This window comes from Muntiacus reevesi, chromosome 1, assembly GCF_963930625.1.
Source record: "Muntiacus reevesi chromosome 1, mMunRee1.1, whole genome shotgun sequence".
NCBI lineage: Eukaryota > Metazoa > Chordata > Mammalia > Artiodactyla > Cervidae > Muntiacus > Muntiacus reevesi.
In genome coordinates this window covers 239888678-239915244 of record NC_089249.1, presented here as the reverse complement: position 1 = coordinate 239915244, position 26567 = coordinate 239888678, and the positions used below count along the sequence as shown (strand labels likewise).

General features: G+C 50.2%; 1 protein-coding gene and 1 non-coding gene across 6 annotated transcripts in view; one reads left to right on the top strand and one right to left on the bottom strand.

Moving 5' to 3' along the window:
- Window positions 1-26567, top strand: part of TNIP1 (TNFAIP3 interacting protein 1) — a 52435-nt gene that overhangs the window by 11511 nt on the left and 14357 nt on the right. For 4 of the 5 annotated variants that reach the window (XM_065918944.1, XM_065918947.1, XM_065918943.1 and 1 more), the window contains exons 2-8: window positions 12134-12305; window positions 13503-13637; window positions 15057-15142; window positions 16735-16815; window positions 19737-19928; window positions 23298-23392; window positions 24884-25004. In XM_065918944.1, the coding sequence (XP_065775016.1) occupies window positions 12170-12305; window positions 13503-13637; window positions 15057-15142; window positions 16735-16815; window positions 19737-19928; window positions 23298-23392; window positions 24884-25004 (846 nt within the window). In that variant the 5' untranslated portion in view covers window positions 12134-12169. The remainder of the gene's footprint in view (window positions 1-12133; window positions 12306-13502; window positions 13638-15056; window positions 15143-16734; window positions 16816-19736; window positions 19929-23297; window positions 23393-24883; window positions 25005-26567) is intronic. The other variant, XM_065918946.1, reaches the window with a different exon arrangement.
- On the bottom strand, window positions 21965-22037 carry TRNAG-UCC (transfer RNA glycine (anticodon UCC)). Its single transcript has one exon. It is a non-coding gene; the product is annotated as a tRNA-Gly (tRNA).

Genomic DNA, 26567 nt, shown 5'->3' with positions numbered 1-26567 from the left:
CAGCTTTGGGCATTTTGGGCACAAGTACACAGGGAGACAGTTGAGTCTCCCTTCCCTTTAGGCCCAGGGTTGGCCTAGTGCCCTTTGACCCTATAGCTGGTAGGCGAGGGGCTCCTCCTGGGTCAGCAGTGCCAGCTGCTGGGTTAGGGGGTGGGTGGGTGGGGAAGCCAGGTTTCTAGGCACGGAGTAGGTGCATCAGTGGATCCCAGGAGCTGTGAGGAGGCAAAGGCTAGCAGGCTGGAGTTGCTTGAGCTGCATTCTCAGCCCTTCTTAGGGGGCTGTTGGCAGTGGGGAGTCCAGGCTGGGGACTGATGATCAAGTGGGGGGCATTCTGCTTGGTCCTTGGGAACTGGGCCACCTTGAGCCCAGCTCTGCACCTGTCTGGACTCGGCTTCCTCTCCAGCAAAGCAGGTGTAGTAAGGCCCCATGTGAGGGCCCACGGGCAGTGGACAGAAGCTTCACCTTTGCTTCCACACCAGAGTCTTGCTTTTCTTCCCACCTTTGTCGCCTCAGACTCAGCCTTGACCTTCCTGAAGCTAGATCCTTTCTGGAAGGTTCCACGTTGAAACAATCTACAGTTGCCAACTCTCCATCTGCCAAATTCCTTGACTAGAAAACTCAACCCTGGACTTTACCTCTTGATTTTTTTTTAAACATTCTGTTAGCTCTTTATATGATAACTAGTCTTTATATGATAACTAGTCATCTACATTTTTTTTTTCTCTATTAATTTCACTTTGGTCAAATATTTCCCAGAATGAAATTAGAGGACAGGAATTTCCTGCATATATGTAAACTATTTATCATGAAACAATGTACATCACAGACTGTTAGAATTGAGAAAGACCATAGAAATATTGATTTTACTAATGAGTAAATTCTTTGGTTCAGGTGATGAAGTCCCTCCTGAGTTGTGAACTAGTCCCTATAGCCTGTCTGTACATAGGAAGCAGATTCATAATAAGGAGGCTCTCATCCCTGCCCTCCGCCAACCAGCCTCATTTGGTGCTGGAACAATGGCCCTTCCTTATTGTTCTGACTTTGTCAAGCAACTTAAAAACAAAGTCAACTCTCCCTTTAAATGAGTTACAAAGTAACATGTGCTCATTGGAGGAAAAAAACTCCAAAAACTCAAGGGAAGCTAAAGGTATAAAGTAGAAAATGAAAGTTGTCTTTTTTTCTCTTTCTTCTCTTCTGCCTGTTTTTTAAAATCAATTTTAAAAATAGAACAGGCTAGATTACCCTTGTAAAGAGTTAAAAAAGATTTCAGTTTTAAAATAAAAGTTTCCTTTGATTCCAATCCCCTAGCCCAAGTCCTTCTCTAGAGCTGACTACTAGCAGTGGTTTGGTGTGTATCTTTCCAGACCTTTTCTTATGCATATGTAAGATTTTATAGTATATGTATATGTTTATGCACACATACAGGGCTTCCCTTGGTGGCTCAAATGGTGAAACTCTCTGGCTGCAATGCAGGCAACCTGATTTTTTTTTTCATTTATTTTTATTAGTTGGAGACTAATTACTTTACAATATTGTAGTGGTTTTTGCCATACATTGTCATGAATCAGCCATGGATTTACATGTGTTCCCCATCCCGATTCCTCCTTCCGCCTCCCTCTCCATCCCATCCCTCTGGGTCTTCCCAGTGCACCAGCCCTGAGCACTTGTCTCATGCATCCAACCTGGGCCGGTGGTCTGTTTCACCCTTGATGGTATACTTGTTTCAATGCTATTCTCTCAGAACATCCCACCCTCGCCTTCTCCCACAGAGTCCAAAAGTCTATTCTATACATCTGTGTCTCTTTTTCTATTTTGCATATTGGGTTATCGTTACCATCTTTCTAAATTCCATATATATGCATTAGTATACTGTATTGGTATTTATCTTTCTGGCTTACTTCACTCTGTATAATGGGCTCCAGTTTCATCCATCTCATTAGAACTGATTCAAATGAATTCTTTTTTAATGGCTGAGTAATATTCCATGGTGTATATGTACCACAGCTTCCTTATCCATTCATCTGCTGATGGGCATCTAGGTTGCTTCCATGTCCTGGCTATTATAAACAGTGCTGCGATGAACATTGGGGTGCACGTGTCTCTTTCAGATCTGGTTTCCTCGGTGTGTATGCCCAGGAGTGGGATTGCTGGGTCATATGGCAGTTCTATTTCCAGTTTTTTAAGGAATCTCCACACTGTTCTCCCTGAGTCGGGAAGATCCCCCGGAGAAGGGAATAGCTACCCACTCTATTCTTCTTGCCTGGGAAGTCCCATAGACAGAGGAGCCTGGCGGGCTACAGTCCATGGCTTTGCAAAGAGTCGGACATGACTGAACAGCTAACACTAACACACATGCACACATACACACTCACACATACAGTTGTGTGTGTATAAATGCGTGTAACAGGATAAATATCTTATTAGACATCAATACTTTGCTTTCGTCCTTAACAGTATTTTATGGGCACCTTTCTGTCATTGCAAAGCAGTCTGCCCATTCTTTTTGATGTCTGTGTACTAGTCCATTGAATGAATGCACCGCAGTTTATTAAACTAGTCCCCTCTTGATGAACATTCGGGACATTTTTGCTATTGCAAACCTTGTGTCAGCATACATCTTTGTCCAGTCTCTGTGTACAGTGATACAGAGATTTCTAGCTTCTTAAATAGGTGGTTACTGAATGAGTTACCTCTGGCTCTTTAAATAATTGAAACTTCCTCAAGCATACTTTTTTACAAGATAACTTTCATCTCAGCCATACAAACCTGATTTTTTTAAAATTAATTTTTATTGAAGTATAGTTGCTTTACCAAGCCTGATTGTTGACATAATTGCGAACGGACATTCTTTACCGTGGGTGACCCAGGTATAAGAAAAGCAAATGTCAGGCAAGGATATACAATGGAAAAAAGACAATCTCTTTAACAAGTGGTGCTGGGAAAACTGGTTAACCACTTGTAAAAGAATGAAACTAGAACACTTCCTAACACCATACACAAAAATAAACTCAAAATGGATTAAAGATCTAAATGTAAGACCAGAAACTATAAAACTCCTAGAGGAGAACATAGGCAAAACACTCTCCGACATAAATCACAGCAAGATCTTCTATGACCCACCTCCCAGAATATTGGAAATAAAAGCAAAAATAAACAAATGGGACTTAATGAAAATTAAAAGCTTTTGCACAACAAAGGAAACTATAAGTAAGGTGAAAAGACAGCCCTCAGATTGGGAGAAAATAATAACAAATGAGGAAACAGACAAAGGATTAATCTCAAAAATATACAAGCAACTCCTGAAGCTCAATTCCAGAAAAATAAACGACCCAATCAAAAAATGGGCCAAAGAACTAAACAGACATTTCTCCAAAGAAGACATACAGATGGCTAACAAACACATGAAAAGATGCTCAACATCACTCATCATCAGAGAAATGCAAATCAAAACCACAATGAGGTACCATTACACGCCAGTCAGGATGGCTGCTATCCAAAAGTCTACAAGCAATAAATGCTGGAGAGGGTGTGGAGAAAAGGGAACCCTCTTACACTGTTGGTGGGAATGCAAACTAGTACAGCCACTATGGAAAACAGTGTGGAGATTTCTTAAAAAACTGGAAATAGAACTGTCATATGACCCAGCAATACCACTTCTGGGCATACACACTGAGGAATCCAGATCTGAAAGAGACACGTGCACCCCAATGTTCATCGCAGCACTGTTTATAATAGCCAGGACATGGAAGCAACCTAGATGCCCATCAGCAGATGAATGGATAAGGAAGCTGTGGTACATATACACCATGGAATATTACTCAGCCGTTAAAAAGAATTCATTTGAATCAGTTCTAATGAGATGGATGAAACTGGAGCCCATTATACAGAGTGAAGTAAGTCAGAAAGATAAAGAACATTACAGTATACTAACACATATATACGGAATTTAGATAGATGGTGGCGATAACCCTATATGCAAAACAGAAAAAGAGACACAGAAATACAGAACAGACTTTTGAACTCTGGGGGAGAACGTGAGGGTGGGATGTTTTGAAAGAACAGCATGTATATTATCTATGGTGAAACGGACCACCAGCCCAGGTGGGATACATGAGTCAGGTGCTCGGGCCTGGTGCACTGGGAGGACCCTGAGGAGTCGGGTGGGGAGGGAGGTGGGAGGGGGGATCGGGATGGGGAATACATGTAACTATATGGCTGATTCATGTCAATGTATGACAAAACCCACTGAAATGTTGTAAAGTGATTGGCCTCCAACTAATAAAATAATATTAAAAAAAAAAAAAAGAAAAGCAAATGTCTACACAGCTACATCAGTAGAAACATAATACCTAAAAGAGTGGAGATGAAAGTTCCTCTGTTTGGTCAGGCAAGCCACATCTGGAGTGTTGTCCATTTTCAAGGTCAGCTACAGATAGGGTGGGAGTGGAGGGAGCTGGGTGGGGAGGGGTCCGGAAGCCTGTCCCTGCAGAGAACAGTGCAGGGAACAAGGGCTAGTCTGCGTCTAACGTGCTGCAGGTTCCAAATCTGCTCAGGGCTGAGATGGAGAAGAGGGGCATCTTGTTCCTTATTCTCAGGGACCCCAGAGGGCACAGCAGGGGCAGTGGAAGCAGAACTGGGAGCAACTTCACTCCTGTTAGTGCTGGCTGCCCGGGGGTGCTCCTTGGCGGGGGGAGTTGGTCTGGGTCACTAAAGATGGTCACCCAGAGTCCCCTGCTCTCCTGGGGACTGGATGAGCGTGGGTCTGAATCTCCCTTGAGCTTCCTTTCAACCTGACACTCTAAGCCCTGGTGACTGCTGGCAGTCAAGAGCAGACACCTGATCTCACGCAGAGTTAGTGACACGTAGAGGCAGCGGCCGGGAACTGGGGGCATATTCCAGGTCGTGGGACAGCAGGACTGGTGCCTCCCCCTGAGCTTCAGCCTGTGCCTCTCCGTCAGTGCCGGCCAGTGGAAAGGGCACTGGTGTTGGGGTCTGATAGAATGAGGCTGGATTCTTTGTTCTGCCACTAACCAGCTGTGTTTCCTCAGGCAGATGACTTAACCTGTCTGAGTATGCCTCCTCATCTGAAAAATAGAGATGATGCCATCCAGCCAAGAGGATTGGTTTCCTTGCTGGAAAATAGGGATAAGAATTTTCATTTCTGTGTTGTAAGAAGAAAATGAGGGAATACTGTGCATGATGACGCAGCACAGTGCCTGGCCTATGGGAGCACAGAGCTGTCAGGGCCTATCCCAGCTTTAGTTAGATGCTCCTTAGTCCTCTTATGCAGAGTTTTCAGCCAACTAACAACCCAGTCCTCCCCACTGTGCCTAGGCTGGTAGTGTAGACCTTGAATCTTGGAGGCTAAGTAGGGGCAGTGGGGCTGTCTCTGTGGGTGAGTCAGTGGATAGGAGGGGGGAGGAAGGACATGGGAGATGCCAGCTGTGCTTGAGAGACATGGCACTCAGGCTGACCTGGAGCCTAGATGCAGACCAGGAGGAGGGCAGGACCCGGGGAAGGGCTGCAGATATCATCCGGGGGTTTCCAACTGCTCTTGGGAAGGCGACACACCCCTGAGAGCACTGCAGGGGGGTTCGTGAGGCAGGACATCCACTTGGGCGTTGGGAAGGATGGGAGCTAGGGTGCATGCGTGTGCGTGCTCAGTCATGCCCTACTCTTTGCAACCCCATGGGCTGTAACCCATCAGGCTCCTCTGTCCATGGGATTTTCCAGGCAAGAATACTGAAATGGATTGCCATTTCCTACTCCAGGGATCGTCCTGACCCAGGGATCGAATCCCTGTCTCCTGCATTGACAGGTGGATTCTTTACCACAGAACCTCCTGGGAAGCTTCTGAACTGGGGAGAGTAGCCTTTTCAAGATCAGAAGATTTTAGAAACGGATGGCAATATATTGCAAGTTCTAAAATGTTAGAACTAGAAGAGGTCTTAAAAATTGTCTAGTCTGCCCCCTAATATTGTTATTGCTATTGTCAACAACTGCTCCTTTTAGAAAACTGAGGCCAGGTGATGAAAGATGTTTGCCATGGTGTATCTAGACTAGAGGGCTTCCCTGATGGGTCAGTGGTAAAGAATCTGCCTGCCAATGCAGGAGACATGGGTTCGATCCCCGGGTCCGGAAGATCCCTTGGAGGAGGAAATGACAACCCACTCCAGTATTCTTGCCTGGGAAATCCCATGGACAGAGGAGCCTGGCGGGCTATAGTCCATGGGTTCACAAAGAGTCAGACATGACTTAGTGACTACAACAACAACCTCCACTAGATCCCATGATTCCTGAGCCCCGCCCATTCCTCATATTACACTCCGTGCCTGCAGCCTCTTTCTTACTGAATTGTTTGGAAAGACTGATTAAATCCTTGGCTTCTCACTAGTGAGATGCCAGGGTGGGCTTCTTGGGTACACACCATCTAAAGTAGGTACCGTATCTCTTCTGACAGTCATCAAGAGGACTCAGCCCGCTCTTTGACGGATGGACCTGGAGCCACAGTTTCCCTGATTGTGAAATGGGTGGAGTGGTCTGGAGGTCATCGTGAAGTGTGGAAGTGGGAAGACTTTTGTTTTAGTTTGCGAGATGTTTCATAATGCCTCACTTCCCGTCAGCCCTTGGGGGACTTGCAGGATATTCCCATTTACCATTGAGGAAATTGAGGCTCAGATGATTCCTGATCTTTTGTGAATGTGGCCTTGGTCCAAGAGCTTCTCATCGCTTCAGTTTCACCAGCTGTGGTGTTGTTCCAGTGTTCCTGCTTACAGTTATTTGCAATTCACAAGAACTAAGTAGATGCCACAACCCATCAGCTGGGCAGTTAGGGGCTGCCTCAGCCTTTTAGTAAGAACCTACTAAGTGCCAGGTACTTCGTGAGTTATTATAATTATTATCATTTAGAAAATCTTATTATAAAATGAATACATTTCTTTATTAAATAAATCAAATAATCAGGAAATAAGTAAGAACTCCCTTCTAATTGTACACATATTGTTACATTTAGTTTCTTTAATCTGACATCCGTGGATTCTCTTATTTTTTCTGTTTTGCAGATGAGGCTCAGAAAAGATGAGGAGCTGGTCAGTGTCACCCAGCCTGTAGGGATGGGCAAAGTGGGGACCAGGGCAAGACCCTGGGGCAGCGTGTGAGAAGGGTTCCGGCTCAGGGTCTCATCGTGCACTTGGGCTCCCCGTTCTTTGTTGCACCCCGCGTTCTCCATCTGCTTTCGTCTCTGATCCTGCCCTGTCGGGACCCTTTCTTCCTGATCTGGGGCTGTACTATCTGCTGCGTGTGTGCTGGGTCCCCTCCTCTTTCTTGCCTTGTGGCTGGCTCCCAGAGTTTGGGTCTCCATGGATCCTTAGGCCAGCATGAAGATATCACTCAGTTTCTGTCTAGTCCAGGCTCCTCCCTCTGTGCCTATGAGGGAGTTGAGGTGCACAGAATGGACAGCTTGCCTGTGGCCGTCAGAGTGTGCAGTAGAGTAGATGCCAGGACTTCTGACTTTCTGTCCTTGCCTTCTTTCTGGAGACCCTTCCCTTCGCCACACTGTCACCCCCGCCCACCAGCATCCCTGGCAGCCCCCGCCGTTCCCTGGGGAGGTCGCTGCTGGCCGCTGTGTCCTCCCAGTTCCCAGTGCCAGAGATCTACTCAGGCTGTCCTCCCTGGGCTAGCGAGAACTTCACTTCCCCCAGAGCCGCAGGGTCTGGCTGGCCTCAGGATGCAGCCAGTGCCCAGTGGCATTAGATCAGGCTAAGCTGCCAAGTGGGCCTTAGTTTCCTCACCTGTGGAACAGATGTCAGTGCTGCCTCCTTCCCATGGCTCTCTTGACAATCTAGTGGAAAAACATGCTTGAGAAATAGTGATTTTGCAAATGTTACTAAACAAATTCATATCATTTAGGGACTCTGGGAGCCCCTACTCCTGGCACCAGCACACAGCTAATTGAAAGACAGCCTCTGATGGGTTGAAGTGTCTCAGCGCCGAAGCTGGAATGAAGACTTCATTTTGAACCTAGCCTTTTACAACCTTTGCCTTGGGTGGAGGTTGCGATTTGGGCCCATGCTCCACCACCTCTCCTCCCCACCCCCCACCCTGACTCCTTCCCATCTTCCCCATCCCCACCCTCCGACCCCTACTCACCCCTTCCTCCTCACTCCACCTCCATCCCCCCAGCTGCTATCTCCTCCTCCTTTTCTGGCTCCTTCAGTTTTAATAGCATCATCTCCATTTCTACACTCTGTGGTCACTGCTTGACCAGCCATCTGTCTGGGCCCTTTTCTGCCCCCAAACTAGGCCTTTCTGGTTCCAGTGGGCACCCCCAGGTTTTTCAGGGTGGGCTGTGGGGACCCCGCCCTCCAACCTTGAACCACATGTTTTGGTGTCTCCTGCTGGTGGGTTACCTGATCTGTAGCTGCTAGACCCAGGCCCAGGTGGACACAGAGTCCATGCTGACTTGGCAAGAACCCAGAGAGGGGGATCTGCAGTGCAATGAGTGAGTACAGGAGCAGAAATGGAGATGGGGCAGAGGCAGACTGGAGAGAGAGCAGGGCCCTTCCAACTCCATCCTGACGTTGTGTGTGACCTTGGTCTTCATGCTCCGGAGCCTGACTGCTGCCCTCACACCCTGAGTGAGGGTCAGATGAGCTCATGTCCCAGGATGCCTAGGCGCTGAGCTCCAGTACTGCCCCAAGCGAGGCATGGGGGGGTGGGGTCAGCACCTCCTTTCCCCTGTCTACACCCATCCCTCGGTCTGTGACAGAGGGAAATGTCCCGTCAGCGTGGGAGACAGGATGATGACGCAGGCCCTCATTCCAGGAGCCTTGGGGCGCCTGGTAATGGACTTGGCCTCGTTGTCCTTGGAAATTCCTGTCCAGCTCTGTCATCCTGGGAATAAGTCCCCTCTCTAGGAAAGATCTCAGAACCACACAGCCCGGGAGGAGAATTCCCATATGCCCGGAAGTCATCCTGAAACTGCGCTGACCATCTGGGCATGAGGTCAGTGGGATGTGGAAATTCCCTGTTCCCCTCTTTGTGTTTCTTGCCTCCAGAAGTCCAAGCTGTCCTTTGGGTAGCTCTTCTGGTCTCCAGAGAAGACTTTTTCACAGTAGGCTATTTGCTCTGGGCTCCCTCTGCCTGCAGCTTGTTCTCTCCCCCTGCCCCCAGCTCTGCCCACCCAGGCTGGAGTCGAGAGAATAGCCTTCCTGCCCCGCAGCTGCTTCCCCTGAGCCCCCTTCCCTGGAGGCTTCCCAGTGCTGAGGGAGAGCACGCATGGTTTGGAGAATGTGAAGGTGGGATTTCAGTTCCTGGGTCCTGCCTCCTGCTCTGTTGCTTGGTGTGACATCTGGGCATCTCTGAGGGAGCTTGGCTGTGCCAGGCTCGATCCAAAAGTGTGTGGCTGTCCCGGTGTCTCTGGTCAGTGATCACAGTTAGACTCTCAGGATGTTTGCACATGGCTTCTCAGGAGGCAAGTGTGGGATCAAGGGCTCCTCTGGTCCTTTCCGTCTCTTTGCTCTGATTAGAGATTTACTGGGGCTCTGTTCTGGACCACGCTGACGATACCTTGGTAGACCAGATGGACTTGGTGGCTGCTCTCCTGGAGTTTTGAATCTATTGGGCAAGCCAAGTGTGGAGCAAAAATATTCCCAAATTATCACATATTGTCAACTGTGAGTTCCATGTAGGGTGAGTGTGGAGTGGTGAGCAGGAACCCAGACACCTGCTGTCACTTATCACCAGAGGTGCTTAGGGTTCCTTGCAGGTCGTGAGCTCCCCATCTGTGGACTCCATTCAGCTGTCAGTCACCTCTCACTTTCCAAGTGCCAGGCCTGCCCTGGCACCACAGATGAGGAGAGCATGCTCCTGCCTCCAGGAGATTTTCAGTCAGATACATAAAGACTTAGCCCAGTCATACGTATTCCATTCTGGGCGTAAGGGCTTGCTGGAGAGGCTTACAGGAGAAAGGGGAGCACAGAGGTATGACCCCCCCCAACATCTACCAACATTTGGAGCTCCTTGCCACATGCCAGTCACTGTGCCGGATGCCTCACCCACACTGTCTTCTAATTAATTCAGTGAGCACTTCGGAGCTTTCTTTGCTCTGCTGTGTAATGTTGATCTTTTGAGTTAAAAATAAGTCCCCCGTGAGCTGGTGACTTCTGTGTTGGGTGTGTGGGCAGCTGTCCTGTGCCTCTGGGGCTCCGTGGGGTGTCGGTGGCTCGCAAGTGTGAGTTTCTCTTGTCTGTCAGTCTTTGGGGGACGGGGGTCCCACTCACCAGAACTTTTCTTTCTGGCTCATGTCATCCCAGGGTAATGGGGACCCTGTGGCCAAAATCCTTGTTATCTCTTGTGCTATAGTGCAAGGAAAACAGCCCAGAGTGACTGGATAGGTAGCTCCATGTTATCTTGCAAACAGGCTTGAACTTGCCTGTTGCCCCTCTGGCCTGAGTCTTGGAGGGAGCTGTGTGAGAATAGCAGGTGGTCAACTCAGCTTTCTTAGGTGGACCTGGATCTGCATCTTGCCTCACTTGCTGGCTGTGTAATCCTGGCTGAGTTTTCTAACCTCACTGAGCCTCCATTATAAAGTGAGGATAATACTATATATTTTCGGGCCATTGTACAGTTTAGCTGAGATAATGCAGCTGAAGGATTTAATGCAGTGCCTGGCAAGTAGGTTAATGAATGAGCTGTTATTATTAGTCTTTTTTTTTGTACTCTTTTCTTTTAGCAAAGCAATTGTGGGTGCTCAAAGGATCTTTTGAGGATCATTTTGGCCTTTGGGGTGGTGATATTGGGAGGTGGGTATTGGGGCTCCAAGTCCTTCTGGAGCCCCTGGTGGTGGAAACCTTTGGAACTCTTCTGTGGTTGGTAAGCTCTTTGTAAGGCTGGAGGCTGAATCAGTTTTTCAGCCTCAGGGCCTTTGCACTTACCGTTCTTTCTGCCTGAAATAATATTCCCCCAGATATCTGCATGGCTAGTTCCCTCAGCTCCTTCAGGTGAGCCCTGAAGGCGAGCACTCATTCCCTGTGAGCCCTTTCCTGACACCTTCATTTAAAATTAAGGCCCTACCTCATACTTCCTGCTTAATTTCTGTCTATAGATATTTCCATTACCCCTAATACTGTGCTCATCTCTCTCATTGTCTGTCTTCTTCCACCACTACCATGTAAGCTCCAAAAGGATTTTTTTTTTTGTCTATTTTGTTTGCTGATAACTACCTAGCACCTAGACTAGCATCCAGCACAGAACAGATGCTCAATCAATAATTGCAGAGTGAATGAATGCAAGAAAGAAGCTTCTCTACTGTCACAGAAGTCGGATTCCTGAAATCACTTTGCAGAGAGGTTTCAGATGAAATAAAGCCAGTGAAATCGAACAGAGTAATGCAGAGCACTTGCTGCACAAGCAGATGGTACTATGATGGAAAATCCATCTGTTCATTAGAACTGGAAGGAGGAGGGTGACAGTGTCAATTTGTATATTAAATATTAGTCAGGGGGGTTTCTTTTTCTTCTTTCTTTTAGAAAAGCTAGTGTACATATAAATGGAACTTCGGATTGGATGACTTGCTTATCCCTTTGGGCACAACATTTCACTTTAAAGATCACTGATTTAGTGTAAGACTTTCATTTCCCCTCTGCAGAGAGGGGAAGGGACTGCCCACGATCCCACAGTGAGTTAATAGCTAGACTATTTATTCATTTGATAAGTGTTTACTGGACATTCCCATCAGAGCTAATACCCTGCTGGGCGCTGGGGATGCAGTGATTCAGGGTCCCGCTTCTTCTGGACCCCGTCAGTAGGACATGAAGCTCACGTGTTTTGACTCCCAGGCCAATGCTTTTTCTTATCCTCCACATCGCACCTCTCAGTTGACTGCTGTTCCCAAGTGAACTGGGGGTGCAGTGAGGCTGCCAAAAGACACTGGTGGTGTTCTTAGGTCACCTGAATAGAGACAGAGTACACAGATCAAAGGAAACGACTGTCCTGCCCTGCCGTGCCATGGGCAGACCAGCCTGTGGTGCTGTGTCCTCGTCTGGGTTCTGGGGACTGCCTTCCAGGGCATTGATTGTCTAGGATGCTTCAGTGGCTCGGCCAGCCCCCTGACATACTGCTGTTGTCCTTCCAGCCAGGCGGGTACCACGGCAGGGGCTGAGCCAGCCTCATGGAAGGGAGAGGACCATACCGGATCTACGACCCTGGGGGCGGCGTGCCTCTGGGAGAGGCGTCCGCAGCTTTTGAGCGCCTAGTGGAGGAGAATTCCCGACTGAAGGAAAAAATGCAAGGGATAAAGATGTTAGGTAAAGCAGACCCTTCCCTCTCCCTCCAGAGTGCCGCCCTCAGCCTGCAGTGCTGACTGGCGCACGCTTCTGCCCAGGTCTCCTCTCTCCCTCCTGGCCCAGCATCGGCTCCTGCCTTAACAGCTGCGTCTCTGCGCACTCCTCTAGCAAGGTGGCAGTCTTCCCAGCCCTGCGTCCCCAGCACCCCGGAACCCTGATGATCAGACTCAGAACACTGTGAGGGACTGAGAAGGAGGTGTGGGGTGGTGGAGAGGGAGCCGGCAGGCCCAGTTGGCAGACCTGGGGAGTAGCCGTGAATAGGCCATCTACCAGAAGCACCAAAAATGGGGAGAACTGGCATCACCAGGGCAACCAGGGTCCAGCCCCCAAGTGTTAGAGCAGGGAGTCCAGCTTGGCCTGAAGCAGGGCAGGAGGAGACCCCTTGATTCCTGGCTCTCACCCAAGCTGTCGCCACTGCCCAGGACCAGCCCGCTTCCCTCCACATGGCTGACCGGTCCCCGTCTGTCAGCACCCAGCTCAGATGCTGACTCTTCCTCCATGCGAGGTGTTCACTGATCTCCCCATGCAGAGGGGACCCTTTCCTCCAGATTCTTAAAGCTCTTCCTTCACCTCGCTGCCCCATTCTCTGGCCTTGGGCTTTGGGAGTTGAATATAGCTCCCAATTTCCCAAATGCTTTCTCCCTGCTTGGCAGATCTCTCCTTGGAATGGTAGATTGGCAAAGAAGGGATGGTGTTTCCCTGTCTCTACTTATACAAGAAGGCAAACAAGACCCAGAGGGGTGGTGGGTGATTGATGTTATGGAAGGTCTCCTCTCTTCAGGGAGCCCCTGACTGCAGGCTGTAGGCTGTGGGTAGCCCCCCTTGGGACCAAGATGGTGGGCCTGAAAGAGCCCCTGGTTTTGTGGAATCCTCAGTCAGGTGTGGCAGGAATGGGGCAGGAAGAAGGTGCTGGAGGCCAGAAGTTTGTTCCCGATTCCCTCTGCTCCTTTCCCTCTGGTTTCAAGGCCTCTTCTTTATCAGGCTGTTTCTGGCCGTGGGCTGGAATGATGTGTCCCATGGAGCCCCCGAGGTGATGCAGGGAGCGAAGTCCAGGACCTGGAGCACCAAACCCAGGCAGAATAGGCATAGGGGTCAGGGTGGAGAGCCAGCATGCTTAACTGAGTAATTTTGCTCCTCCTTCCCCCGTTGTCTCCCCAGGGGAACTTTTGGAAGAGTCCCAGATGGAAGCATCCAGGCTGCGGCAGAAGGCAGAGGAGCTGGTCAAGGACAGTGAGCCACTCCCACCGCCATCTCCCTCTTTGGCCTCCTTCAGTGACCTGGCTGAGCTCGCAGGTATGAGGGGAGCCCGGGCGGTCCTCTGCCCATACCCTCACTCTCTAGGCCCTTAACCAAGGAGTCCCTTCTGAGTCAGAAACCCACCTCTCCTTTGTCTATCCTTAGGCTGTAGACTGTCCTCCCAATCATATTCTGGCTACAGCATCCCCCAGAAGGTTAGATTTGGAAAGGACCTCAAAATAATCTTGTCCAGAAATGGCTGGTGACTCAGCAGTCCTGAGACCCTGACAGACGTTAGAAATGGATTGCGACAATCCACTGCTTCCAGGATGTGGGCTCAGGATCTTTACCAATATAACTTACTCAGTACATATTTGATGAGCAGTTACTATGTGCCAGGCATTGTGCTCCAGGCAACACCTTTGGGTTGCTAGAGTTGGCATCTGAGTCAGAAGCTGTCTGATCTACCCTGCCCTGCTTCCATTTTACAGGTGGGGAGGCTGAGGCCCATGGCAGAACTGGGCTTGCCTCTAGGCCTGCAGCAGCACCTTTCAGATGTCAGGTCCTTATACTGCCTATTAAGGGAAAGTGCCAAATGTGACTTAGGGTTAAAGTCCTGTGTGTGATCACATGCATTCCTCTGGCATGTCTCCACATCCAGGGCAAGGTCTGAAACTAGGGAAGAAAAGGACTCAGATGGCTCCTGCAGGTTAGGTAACCTGCAGCCTCAGCCCAGGCCAGTGTGCCAAGCTTCCATTCGGCTGCTGGTGACATTTACTGAATGGACGCATGGAGGAGAGTGATGATCTCAGAGTCTGCTGTGCTGCAGGCAGCGGGCATTGCCAACTTCCATGTGTCCATTCAATAGTATTTTCTTTTTTTTTTTTAATTATGAAAGTATGATAACACATTTACAGACTAGGAAAATACAAAGCAAGGTTACATATCATTCTACTATCTTCAAAAGTATTTTCTGAGTCCTGAATGGATGCCGGGCTCACCTCAGGAAGGAACAGTGCAGCTACCCTCAGGGGGCTCCCTGGAACAATAGCCCCAGGAATTCAGGGAGGGAGAGCTCAGTTCTGCAGTTGCCAGCGGGGTCAATGGGTGACCTTTCTGTGGCTGTTTTCTTACCTTTAAAATGGGGATACAAAGCTGTTTTGAGAATTGGCCAGGATAGTAAATATAAAAACACTTTGTTAATTGTAAATTGTCATCCGTGTCATTATTGAGGTAGGTCCAAAGTAGCAAGGAGCAATGATCACCTTGGGATTTTCCCAGTGAGAGCAGGGAAAATGGTCTCTGCCCAGGTTCTGCCCTGTTGTTCCAGGACCGTCATCCTGGGACCATCTCCCATCTCCCCAGACTCGTGGAAGGAACTCTGAGAACTCTCTGGGCCAAGGCCATTCTTAAGGGGGTGGCATCTGGGCTTTTCCTCTTTCTCTGCTTCTCACACACGTTTTGTCAATTCTCCAGGAAAGGACACAGCTGTCCCAGCAACCCCTGCTGACCCGGCACACCCAAGTGACAAGCCAGAGCCAGTCCCCAAACCTCCATCCAGTGTAAGTTGCATTTGGAGTCATGACAAAAAGTTGCCTAGATCTCAAGGTCCCGTTGGCAGAATGGGAAGAGAAATGTTTGGGGTCAGAAACCTGGTTTCTGACTTGCTGGGTGATATTGGTGAGTAAATCTCAGTCTCTCTGGGGCCTCGGTTTCCTCATTTTCATATGAAGGTCAGAGTTCATTCTCACCAGGAAAACCCTGATATGCACAAGGAGTTCCTCCCATCTGCCTGGTTGTGTAATGTTAAGCACCACATATCAACTGCACAGTGCTCGGAAAGTAGGCGGACAAGACAGGCAGCTCACCTTCTCAGCAGGGGCTTCAAAACTATCTTCTGCAGATTTGCCTTGAGAAGGTCAACTTGGTATCCTAGGACTGGAAGGGACTCAGGGTGGTCATATCATTTAGAGTCTCCATCTCACAGATGAGGTTCAGAGAGAGAAGAATGTTTTTCGAGGTCATGTAGGACAGCTGAGGAGGAGTAGAGGGGAGAGGGAAACTTTCTGGGGCAGTGCCAAGGCCTAGAAAGTTGGAGGCCGGGGGGCTCAGCAGAAGCTGAGCACAAGAGATCCCTCAATCCCTGCCCTTTCCTGGGACATGGGAAGGCTGAATTAACCTCTGTTCGACCAGGTTTAGCAGCAGTCCCAGAGCCAGTTGTTGGTCCAGTGGGGCCAACTGGTTGTACAACCAGTATCTGCTACTTGGAGTGGCTGGGAGACATGGCAAAGTCTGGAGTCCTGGTTCACCCTAGATTTGTGTGTGTCCTAAAAAAGTCTCTGTAAGTTTGCCAGTTTCTCATTGAGACTTACCCCAGATCAGTCCACTCCCCTGGGATCTCTGGGAGTGGGTTGGCAAGGCGGGCACAGGACCGCCATGGCTGTGGCCACACTCACTGCTGCCTGTTTTTCCCAGATAACCAGTTGGAGACTCCTAGGTCTGGGACATGGCTCAGGTGCCATCACAGGGATGTTGGATTTGTGGTCCTTGAAATGCAGTCCTACTTTTACATTTATTAGTGAGAGGCCCTCAGTTTCCTCCTCTGTCCAGTGGGGGTGTAACCTTCTGACTACTCCTGTGGGTTGCTTGGAGAAAAAATGGAGTTCATGAAAACATTTTATTTTTATTCTTTTTTTGGCTCTGCTGCACAGCATGTGGGATATTAGTTCCCCAAGAACCTGTGCGCCCTGCACAGAGTCCTGACCCCTGGACCACCAGGGGAGTCATCATGAAAGTACTTGTAAGTGCAAGGCCATTAAAAAAAGATAAGATCCTAAAATGCTAAATACTTTGAAGGTCAGCTAGCCCAGTATCCCTGATTTACAGATGTGGAAACTGACCATGGAGAATGTGACCTCGAGTCACACAGTGGGCTGCCGGCAGACTTGCTGGGATTTATTCCTGCTTCATGGTTTGTGAGCTCAGCCTGGGCTGGCGCCTCCCACACAGAGGGGCTGCCCAGAGGACTTGGATGTGAGAAGGGATTTTTGGCCCCTCCTTTCTGTGCCCCCTCCACACTCTCAGCAATAGGGTCCATAGAGGAGGGGCGAGGGGTTTCCTCCCAGGTGTCCCCTGACTCCCTTTTTCTGCACAGAACACCTCCTCTGAATTTGAGCTGGTCCCCGCCGAGGGGCCTTCTTCACCGGAGAGCAGCGGCCACACCAGAAATACGATGGTGAGTGGACGGCAGGTCCCTGGGCACACCCCCTATCTCCTCTCTGTTTCAGTCACCTGGCCCCGGGTGAGAGGCACAGGACGCGCTCACATCCTCTGGGCACCTCGGAGTCACTTGGGATAGGCTCGAGGGGCCAGCGCCGGGGGGCGGGGGGGGGGTATGTGTTTCTCGCTCACATATGCAAATCCGTGACTGGTGACTTCCCCGTGGGCCACACGAGTACCGACCATTGTGAAAGTCCAGGCACGTTGCCAGTCCCACAGCCTCCGCCAGGCACCCAGCACCTCTGCACACTATGACTCAGCCTTTGGGCCTGTGGGCTCGTAGCCCGGGTAGAGTAGAAAGGGTCAAAAGAACCCAGAGCAGCTTGAGGCAGATGATTGGCATTCTGTGCAGGCTCTTGGGTTCTCCTAGACTCCCCTTTGGGGCATGTATGTAGGAAGTTAAACCTTGCGCTCACACACACAAAAACATACACAGTCCACCAGCTCTGAGGTGTCCACCTGGTCCCCACTTTACCTTACGTTGCTGCTTTTATTCCAGCTATGTCACCCTGCTCTCTCTTAAAATGGCATACTTACTGGAGAACCATTGAGGAAGGCATGGAACATTCTTCAGAAATCTTCCACATCCTACCCTCTCCTCCTTCTCTCTCCCTCATCCCTTGGAGATTTTTTATTGTTATACAGGCAGTAGGTTGTCTAACCCTTCACTGATGCCTCGGTTTCCACTGCCTTATTTGGGGCACGAACGTTGTTCTTTAAAGTGAAAGGCTTTGGGAAGTGGGAACTGGGGAGAGGAGGGAAGTGAGGCAGAAACTACTGGTTCCCATTGCAAACCTTGGAGAACAATTTGACTCTTTAAGTGATGAGCAGTTGATTAAAAGGTTAAAATTTCAAGTTAAAAGCTGAAAAATACATTAACATATAAAAATTAAAAATATTGAATTAGCAAGGCAGGATACAAAAAGGTTGCTCTTTAGTTCACTGATTGTCTCTTGTGTGAGTCAGTCCCCAGGGTGAGGTCTCCATCAGGCTGCCACGCAGCTTACACTGGAGAGGCTTTGGGGACATGGGGCAGCTCTGGGTATCAGGAAGGTTCTGTGTTTCCTCCCCTGGAAATGTCTGCCCTTGGTCCTGTTGTGTCCCTGAGGGTTCTGAGAAGCTGGCCAAGGAGGCACGATTCTGCACCCCCCACTGCCTGCTCTGAAAGCATTTCACTCTATGACCCTGAACTTCATCTCATCAGATGATCATCCTTCGCCCCACCATGAGCTTAGTCTGTGCTGAGCAAAGACAAGACAGCCTCCCTGTCCTCTGGGAGCTTGCAGGCCAGTCGGAGAGGTCAGAAAGATGACACAGGCCACCAGCTTTAAAAAAGAGCACCATTGGCCGCCTCAGACCCTGTGTGGAAAGAGGCCGTGGGGGGATGAAGGCAGAATTGAAGCGGCAGCAGCACCTGTTAGAAAAAGGAGCTGACAGCGTTACGGAGCCATTCACTGGACACCGGGCTGTGGCCCTCAGGGCATTTCCACTGCCGCGGAGTTCAGACGAGGGAAGTCGCCACAGATGGAGCATCGGGAAGCCCAGGGTCTGGCCCTGGCTCTGCCACTGACTCACGGAGCAACTTTGGGCAGCCTTCTTCTCCCCACACTTTGGTTTCTAGACCCGAACCTTGAGGCTTCATGTAGCTCTGATGTCCTGTGACTTGCATCAGAGTGATGGAGGGCCTGCTAGAGCCGCTCACAGGAGGGCAGAGCCAGGAAGGATGAACAGAGGAGACACCAGGGGAATGAAGGCTGAGGAGACGTCAGGCCTGGGGGCTCAGGCAGGGGAAGGTGGGCACTCAGGTACCTGGCTGGGGAGCTAGGGGCTTAAGGTGGTCAGCTGTCAGGTACCCCTGTGAATCCTTGGACATGTTTGGCATAGCTAAGGCACTGTCTGTGTCCTAGACAGAGGAGAGAGACAGGTTCCGAGACTGGACTATCTTGCCCATGGTTTGCTTCCTATCTTAATTCTCTACTAGACTGGGTATCTTTGAACTATATGGAGCTATGATTCTTTCTTTTTAGATTAATGAATTATTTTTGGCTGTGCTGGGTCTTCATTGCTGCACACGGGCTTTCTCTAGTTGTGACTAGCAGGAACTAAGCGCTTGTTGTGGCGCACAGACTCCTTATTGCTGTAGCTTCTCATTGCAGAGCATGGGCTCTTAGCATGCAGTCTTCAATAGATGCGGGCTCAGTAGTTGTGGAACATGGATTTAGTTGCCCTGCAATATGTGGGATCTTCCCGGACCAGGGACCAAACCTGAGTCCTCTGTAGGCAGACGGACTCCTAACCCCTGGACCACCAGGGAAGTTCTAGAGCTATGCGTCTTAGTGTGTTTTGAGTCTTGGGTCCTTTGAGAAGTTGGTGAATGCTTGGACCATCCCCCAGAAGACACGGGAGCAGACATGATAGACAGTTTCGATGTCTGCGGGCAGGGCCTTGCTAAGGGGAAGAAGCAGCGCTGTAGATAGACTGATATTTTTTCCTGGGCTTGCTGCTTTCATGTGTCAGTTCACCTGCAGGGGAACCCTGTGGGGTGGAAGGGAAGAAAGGGGGTGTGTGCGTGCAGTAGATGAGGATTCTGAGGCCCCATAGACACGTGACTGACCCAGAGGCCCTCGGTGAGGCCCGGAGTGTGGGAGGAAGGCGGCTCCGCTACTGGTGAGACAGCCCGTGGCCTGGGAGTCCTGGGGCCTGCACTGTGAGTCAGCCCCAGACAGGGAACCTGGGTAACTGGAGAATTTCCCCAGGCTGAGCTGGGATCAGAGGGGGAAACTGAGTCATGAGGAATGGGGAAGCAGAGGGAGAAAGGCTGGAGAGACCTGCTCAGGCTGTGCTGAAGAGCGGTCCGCCCCTACCCTCCACCCCCAGGAGCTGGGCCCCCTGCCCCAGGAGGACAGCAACCTGATGCTGCACCTGCAGCGCCTGGAGACCACCCTGAGCGTGTGCGCCGAGGAGCCCGACCACAGCCAGCTCTTCACGCACCTGGGCCGCATGGCCCTCGAGTTCAACCGGCTGGCCTCCAAGGTGCACAAGAACGAGCAGCGTACCTCCATCCTACAGGTGAGGCTGGGCGGGTGGCCCAGGATTGGCCGTGTGGCTTCCCCCTCCGCTTCCTCCAGCTCTTCTGAGGAGTCCAGGGGACCACAGGCATTTCCAAGGGTGTGGCTGGGGACCCGTCTCGGGCTTCTTGTTCAAGGTGGTGAGCGGGGTAAGGAACTTGTGGGAAGGGACGAGGAAGGAAATTGGGAAATGATGGGGTGGGTGATGCAAATTTCATGGTTGGGGTGACTCTGGAGGTAGTGGATGCAGCAGGTTGGCAGCATCCTTGTCTTTGTTCTTCGCATACAGGTGTGGACAGGGAGGGGACAGGGGCTGGCCCCTTGCATGTTACTGCCCTGCCCCCTGAGGCAGGAGCATCATTATCCCCACTTCACAGCGGGGGTCACAGTCCTCAAGAGGTGATTTTTTTTTTTTTTGGCCTAAAGTCCCCCAGTTAGTAGATGGTGCAGCTAGAATTTGAATCTCTTAAGTCTTATTCCAAAGTCCATGCTCTTAACTACAGTCCCAGCCTGCCTCCCCAGTGGAGGAGGCTTCGCCTTCATAACCCTCCTTGTGCTGTGAGAATGAAGTTAGATTTCCTTCCTAGGGAAGGCATACAGCAGAGTGATTGTCACACACACACACATATATTCTTTTTCAGATTTTTTTTTTGGCCTCACTGTGCGGCATGCAGGATCTTAGTTCCCCGACCAGTTATCGAACCCATGCCCCCTGCACTGGAAGCACAGAGTCTTACTCACTGGGCCTCCAGGAAGTCCCACCCCTATTTTCCTATCACGTTCCTATTTGTTTCCTTCTTAGCTCTTACCATAGTTTGTAATAATTTTATTAAGTGGTTTCTTTGTATTTGTTTTTTTCCTTATGCTCCCTGCTAGAATGTAGGCCTCACAAGAAGGGCAGGTACCTTGTCTGACATGTTCACCACTGCCAGTGTCTGGCACTTCATAGGTATGGAATGCGCATTTGGTAAATGAATGAATGAATGAACAAATGGTCTCACACATGAGCTCTCTTAGCCACTTTGATGGAAGATAGTGACCTTTGTGATGACCTCTCTCATCTGGTTTGTGCCAAGGGTATTTGCCTCTTGCCCAGAAGGATAGCACGTGAGGCCTTGTCCTAGCCTTCTCTTAGTGCCCAAAGCAGGACGTTCTGTTCTCTGGAGGCCCCACCCAGGGCCGTGGCATCCTGTGTATTTTCCCAGCCTGTGGGTGGAGGTAGATTAATCCAGTCCCTTGTCATTCTTTCATTGATTTGTTTCTTGGTTCCCTCAGCATTTCTAAGGCCAGGCATGGCATGAGGCCTCTGCTGGACATTGCAGTCAGTCATAATGGTTTTCTGTTCCTTCATGTCTGATCACCCTCGAGTTCCAGGGTGTCAGAGAGGGCTGGATTTTGCTGTGAAAACAAGCAGCTCTGAAATCTCCCCGCATACTGTAAACATTTTCCCTCCTGTTCTGCGCGGCAGGGGCTTGTTTCTGCTTTGTGGCAGAAACAAGGCCCCCACTGTCTCGTGCTCTTTGGAATATGAGGCAGCCACAGGGAAAAAGAGACCAGAGAATTGTGCATGAGCCAGCTCAGAGGTGACACTTGTCACTTGCACTCAGCTTTCATTGGCCACAAGTGGTCATATGATCACAAGCCTGGGAAACAGGAGGGAGTGGGTGAAAGGTCCGGTGGATATCACTCACTGTTTCTGTCTCCAGCCTGACGCACAGAGTGCCACCTCCCTTCTCTGTTCTTTCATCACAGGGGAAAGAGGCACCATTTAGGGTCTGCCAGATGGTGTTTAATCCCAGCGGTGATTCTTAAGAGCTATGCAACCTTATGCACATTTTTTTAAATCTGTACTAGCCTACGTTTTGGGGAAAGAAATGGCAGCCCACTCTAGTGTTCTTGCCTGGAGAATCCCATGCACAGAAGAGCCTGTCAGGCTACAGTCCATGGGGTCGCAAGAGTCAGACACAACTTAGGGACTAAAGAGAGACAGAGAGAGCGCCTACGTTTGGCTATACCCCTCAGCTTGCAGAATTTTAATTCCCTAACCAGGGATTGAACCTTGGGCCATGGCAGTGGAAGCGCCGAGTCCTAACCACTGGGCCACCAGGGAATTCCCTGGCCAGCATTAAAAAGTGAGCTGAATTGTGTAGCTTTGGAAAAGCCGTGAGGCTCCAATGAGGCAGTGAGTGGAAGAGCACCCCACTGTGTATGGGTCACAGGTTAGGTGCTCACTAGATATTTGTTGAAAGATTGAGTCGTTTAGTCCTGACCTGGTACATCTCTTTTACTAGTTAGCCACTCCCTTCCTTCCATCTGTGAGGCCCTGAATCTGGCTGCTCATCTTCCATGTCCCCCACCTCACAGCACTTCAGACACACATCCTCAAAGGTTATCAAGGGCCTGGCAGCTGACGAGGCCCTTGTGTTCTCCCGGCCTTGTAGGTCCTCATAGCAGCCCTATAAGGGAGGCAGAAGAGGAGTAGTTGCCCTGCTTTGTGAGGGAGGGAATTGTGCCTCAGAAGTGAGGAAATCCTGAGCCACACTGGGAATTGGTGACATCTTGACCAGATACCCTATCTTCCCACTTGCCAGCTGACAACCTCATGACCACCCCCGCTTCAATGCCTCATTCATTCTCCAAATCGCCTAAGCTCTAGGCCTCTTAGGACTCAGGTCTTCATGATCCTTCATTCATTTGGCACTTCAGTCATTCGGTTATACGTTCCTTCAGTGAAATTAAGTGTTGAGCTGTGCTGGACGCTGGGCTAGGTGGGGGTCCTGCAGGGGACAAGAGAATGGTGAGGGGATCCCAGCCTTCTGGAAGCTTGTGGACTAGTAGGGGGTGGGGTGGGTGGACATAAAGAAAGTAATGACACTGATGATTCTGTAGCTGTAATTGTCACAGGTACCAGGAGGGTGAGAGCAGGGACCTGTGGGCAAGGATAATGGAGGTGACCTGGCTTACCTGAGATGTGGGAGTCAGGGAGGACTTCTTGGAGGAGGTTTGACATTTAGGCTTAGACTGGAAGCAGGAGTAGAAGTCAGTCGGGGACAGCTGGCGTGGAAGAGCATTTTAGGCTGTGGGAACAGAGGAGGAGGGATGACCTTGGAGGACCAGAAGGCCTTGTGGCTGACTCTTGGTCAGGCCTCCTCATGGCTGGCTCCTGAGGGAGCTGATGTAGAGAGGAGCCTGAGTGGGACTTTGGCTTGACTCTTCTGTCCCAAGAGGAATTGGGTGAGGCCATGCAATGGGGATATCGTGTTGGGATGAGGTGTGGTTATAGCGCCTCCCCCATCCTCCAGCATCATTCTGCATTTGGGGTGCACTCCTTCCCTTACTTTGCCCCCATCTCCTTCTCTCTGCCTTGCAGACACTCTGTGAGCAGCTTCGGAAAGAGAATGAGGCCCTGAAGTCCAAGCTGGATAAGGGCCTGGAACAGCGGGATCAGGCTGCTGAGAGGCTGCGGTAAGTCCAGGCTCCACAGAGAAGGCGTGAGGAGCCGGGTGGGCAAGCGGAGGGCTGTGTTGTGTGGCACTGATTTCTGGGTTGAGAGCGCTGGGCCCTGTGCCCATCTCTGCTTTGGATGTCAGGTCTCTTGGTCCTTCTCCTCGAGTATTTCCTCTCTGGTCCATTTAATACCGTGGAGTGTTGTGTATAAAGTGCCTTCAGAGCTTCAGAAGTTCTGGACCGAAGTGCACTCCTTCCTTTGGAACCTGCCTGTTAGCAACAGCTCGCTGGCTGCTGGAGATGGAGCTCTGGACTTTGCTGCCCTCTGCTGGTCACCATCCTGTCCTGCAGAACCGTCAGGGAATGCTCTTCTGGGCTGGCTCCTGGCCTCAGACTTAGCTGTGTGTCAGAATCACCGAGGGTCAGGAAAGGCATTGCAAGTTTGCACTCACCACCCTCTCTCCTGTGCTGAGATTCTGATTCAGTGGGCCTGGGGCGAGACCTAGGTGTCTGCATTTTCCAGTGGGCCCATAAACACGTTTTCTGTGGTTACAGTGTGTGTCCAGGATCACCCCAGAGAAACACTGGTCTTGACCATCAGAGCTCAGCCCTTTGAGATCACGTGTGCCAAACCCCTCACCCTGCAGAGGGAAACTGAGGCTATTTTCATAATGAACCCAGTTGGCAAACAGAATATGAAGAAATATTTTCCATATTTCAGTCATACATGAATCCACATCACCATTTATCTTGTATCTTTTGTCACCTACTTTATTATTTACTTAAGAATTTAATGTGCATCATGTTTTTACTGAAGATTATTATAAAGAAAACTTGCACTAGAGTAACTGGAAAACAGCATTACTTGGAATAAATAGAAGATGCCTCCAACAATAAATACAACAAAAATGGAAAGATGATTAATTCTGGTGAATAGCCCACTGAAGGCTCTGAGCCTTGAAGGCTGCTCTTTCTCAGTCAACACGGGACACTTGGAAGCGCTAGAGAGGCACCCAGGACCTATGAGCCCCAAACAGACTTACCCGTGCAGGTTGTCTGAGGATAATTGGAAAGGGTGGAACTTTCTCAGAGAGTGTGAACCAGGGATATTTCTTTATTTGGCTGCACCATGCAGCATGCAGGATCGTAAGTTCCTTGACTGGGGATCAAGCCCACACCCCCCAGTGGAAGCCTGGAATCTTAACCACTGGACCACCAGGGACGTCCCAATCCATGGTTATTTAATGCAGTGTGGATATATCCTGAAGATCTCACATATACAGACATCCCATAGTTGGGGATGGATTGTTGGTGAAGATCAGAGAATTCCAGAGAGGTCGTGCAGAGTGGCGTGGGGATGCCACTTGTGGTTCCACCTGAGCGCAGGTCTCAGGGACTCTCCTTACTCCCCAGGACTCAGCTGCAATTCAGACGAGTAAGCTGTCTGAGACCCCCTGTCTCCTCTACCCGGGGCCGGCAGTATGACCTTTCTGTTTGCCTCCAACCCAGGGAGGAAAACCTGGAACTTAGGAAGTTGTTGATGAGCAGCAGTAAAGACGGTGCCTCTGGGCAGCCAGGCTCACCAAAGATGGAAGGCGCAGGCAAGAAGGGGGCGGCGACACTGCAGCAGGTATGTGGTCAGAAACTCCTTCCCCAGATCCGGATGGCCAGTGTCCAGCCTTCGGGGCAGGGAGCCAGTCCCACTGCTGGAAGGTTCCAGTTGTTAGACAGCATTTCCTTGGCTTGTTCTGACAGTCCACCTCCCTGGAGCTTCCACTTCTCAGCCCATATTCTGCTGCCAGCTACAGGGAGCATCCCATTCCCTGGAACACACTCTTAGCCTCTGGGCTGTGACCATGGCTCTGTGGGGTCCCCACACCTTCTCCAGGCTGAATAACTGCAGCTCCTTCGGTCATTGCTCATAAAGGCGGTGGCGAGTCATTTGTGCTGTCGGGTCATCTCCCCTAACTCATTCCAGTTTGTCAGTCTCTCTTACAGGGTTGCTCCCAGAATCGGTTTAATGTCTCAAATACTGCTAGTGGAGTTAGGATGTTAGCTTGAGAGAGCCCCTGAGGGGATTGTGTTAAGCTCCTGTGGTCATGCTCCGGGAGCCTCTGAGATGCAGAGAAGAGGGTGTGGACTCAGCAAGGCCTGCAAATGCCCTGGGCCCACTTGCCTCCTCCCCACTGCTGCTCCCAGTGCTGGCTTGCATCCAGTTCCTGCATGGGAGCTGACTGGCCCCTCGCCTGGTCTCTGTCTTCCTGTAGAGCTGAGTCCCAGCTTTTTACTGACATATTTTTCCTCTTTAATGAGGTTTAATGACTGCACAGCGAGCCATCAGTGTCTTTAACAAGCCCCACACTTGTGTAATAGCAATAATTATCCTAATAACTTAATTCCTTATTACTATGTGACAAGGTAGAGTTTACCCAGGATTTGCAAATTCATTATTTGGTTTGGCTTCCTCTCTACATGTCAGGGAGGCAGGGCGGGGACTCTTACTCCATGAGACTGACATGGCTGTTTATGGCAGGAGGTTTGGAGAGGCCATGTGACATCACATTGTCCAGTTTCCTATATCCACCTGCTGTTGTCAGGCAGACCAGCATGTCAGGACGACATGCTGATGATCGGCCTTCTGATTCGCAGCTCATGAAGCCACTCTTTCTTCTGTTTACACCTCACATCAGGGCCTGCCTTGTCTGCCCTCTTGTGGAAGTGCCTTATGGATTTTCCTGAACTCCTCTGGATTCACGGCAGTATATGGGCAGCCCTCTTCACTTTTCCAAAGCCCTTGACATCACTGGTGTCTGGAAAGGCCAGATACTCTTACTGCCTTGCCCGGGAGGAAGGTCCCATAAGAGGCTTGCATTGCAGGTGATGGTGAAGTCTGTGCCTTGTAGTTACATGTGGGTTAAATGCAGGCTCAACCCACCTCTTGTCAACGCTGCCACCTTGGACAGGTTACATGAACTTTCTGACCTCAGTTTCCTCCTCTGTGAGATGGAGATAATAACATCTACCTCAGAAGGTGATTGGAGAGTTCAGTGATGTGATGCCTGCGAAGTAGGTTTAGCACTTGGCAAGTGGTAAACTGAACATTGATTGTCACTTTCAATGACAGATTTGGTTTCTCTTCTCCGTGGACAGGGGCTTCCTTGGTGACTCAGCTAGTAAAGAATCCACCTGCAAT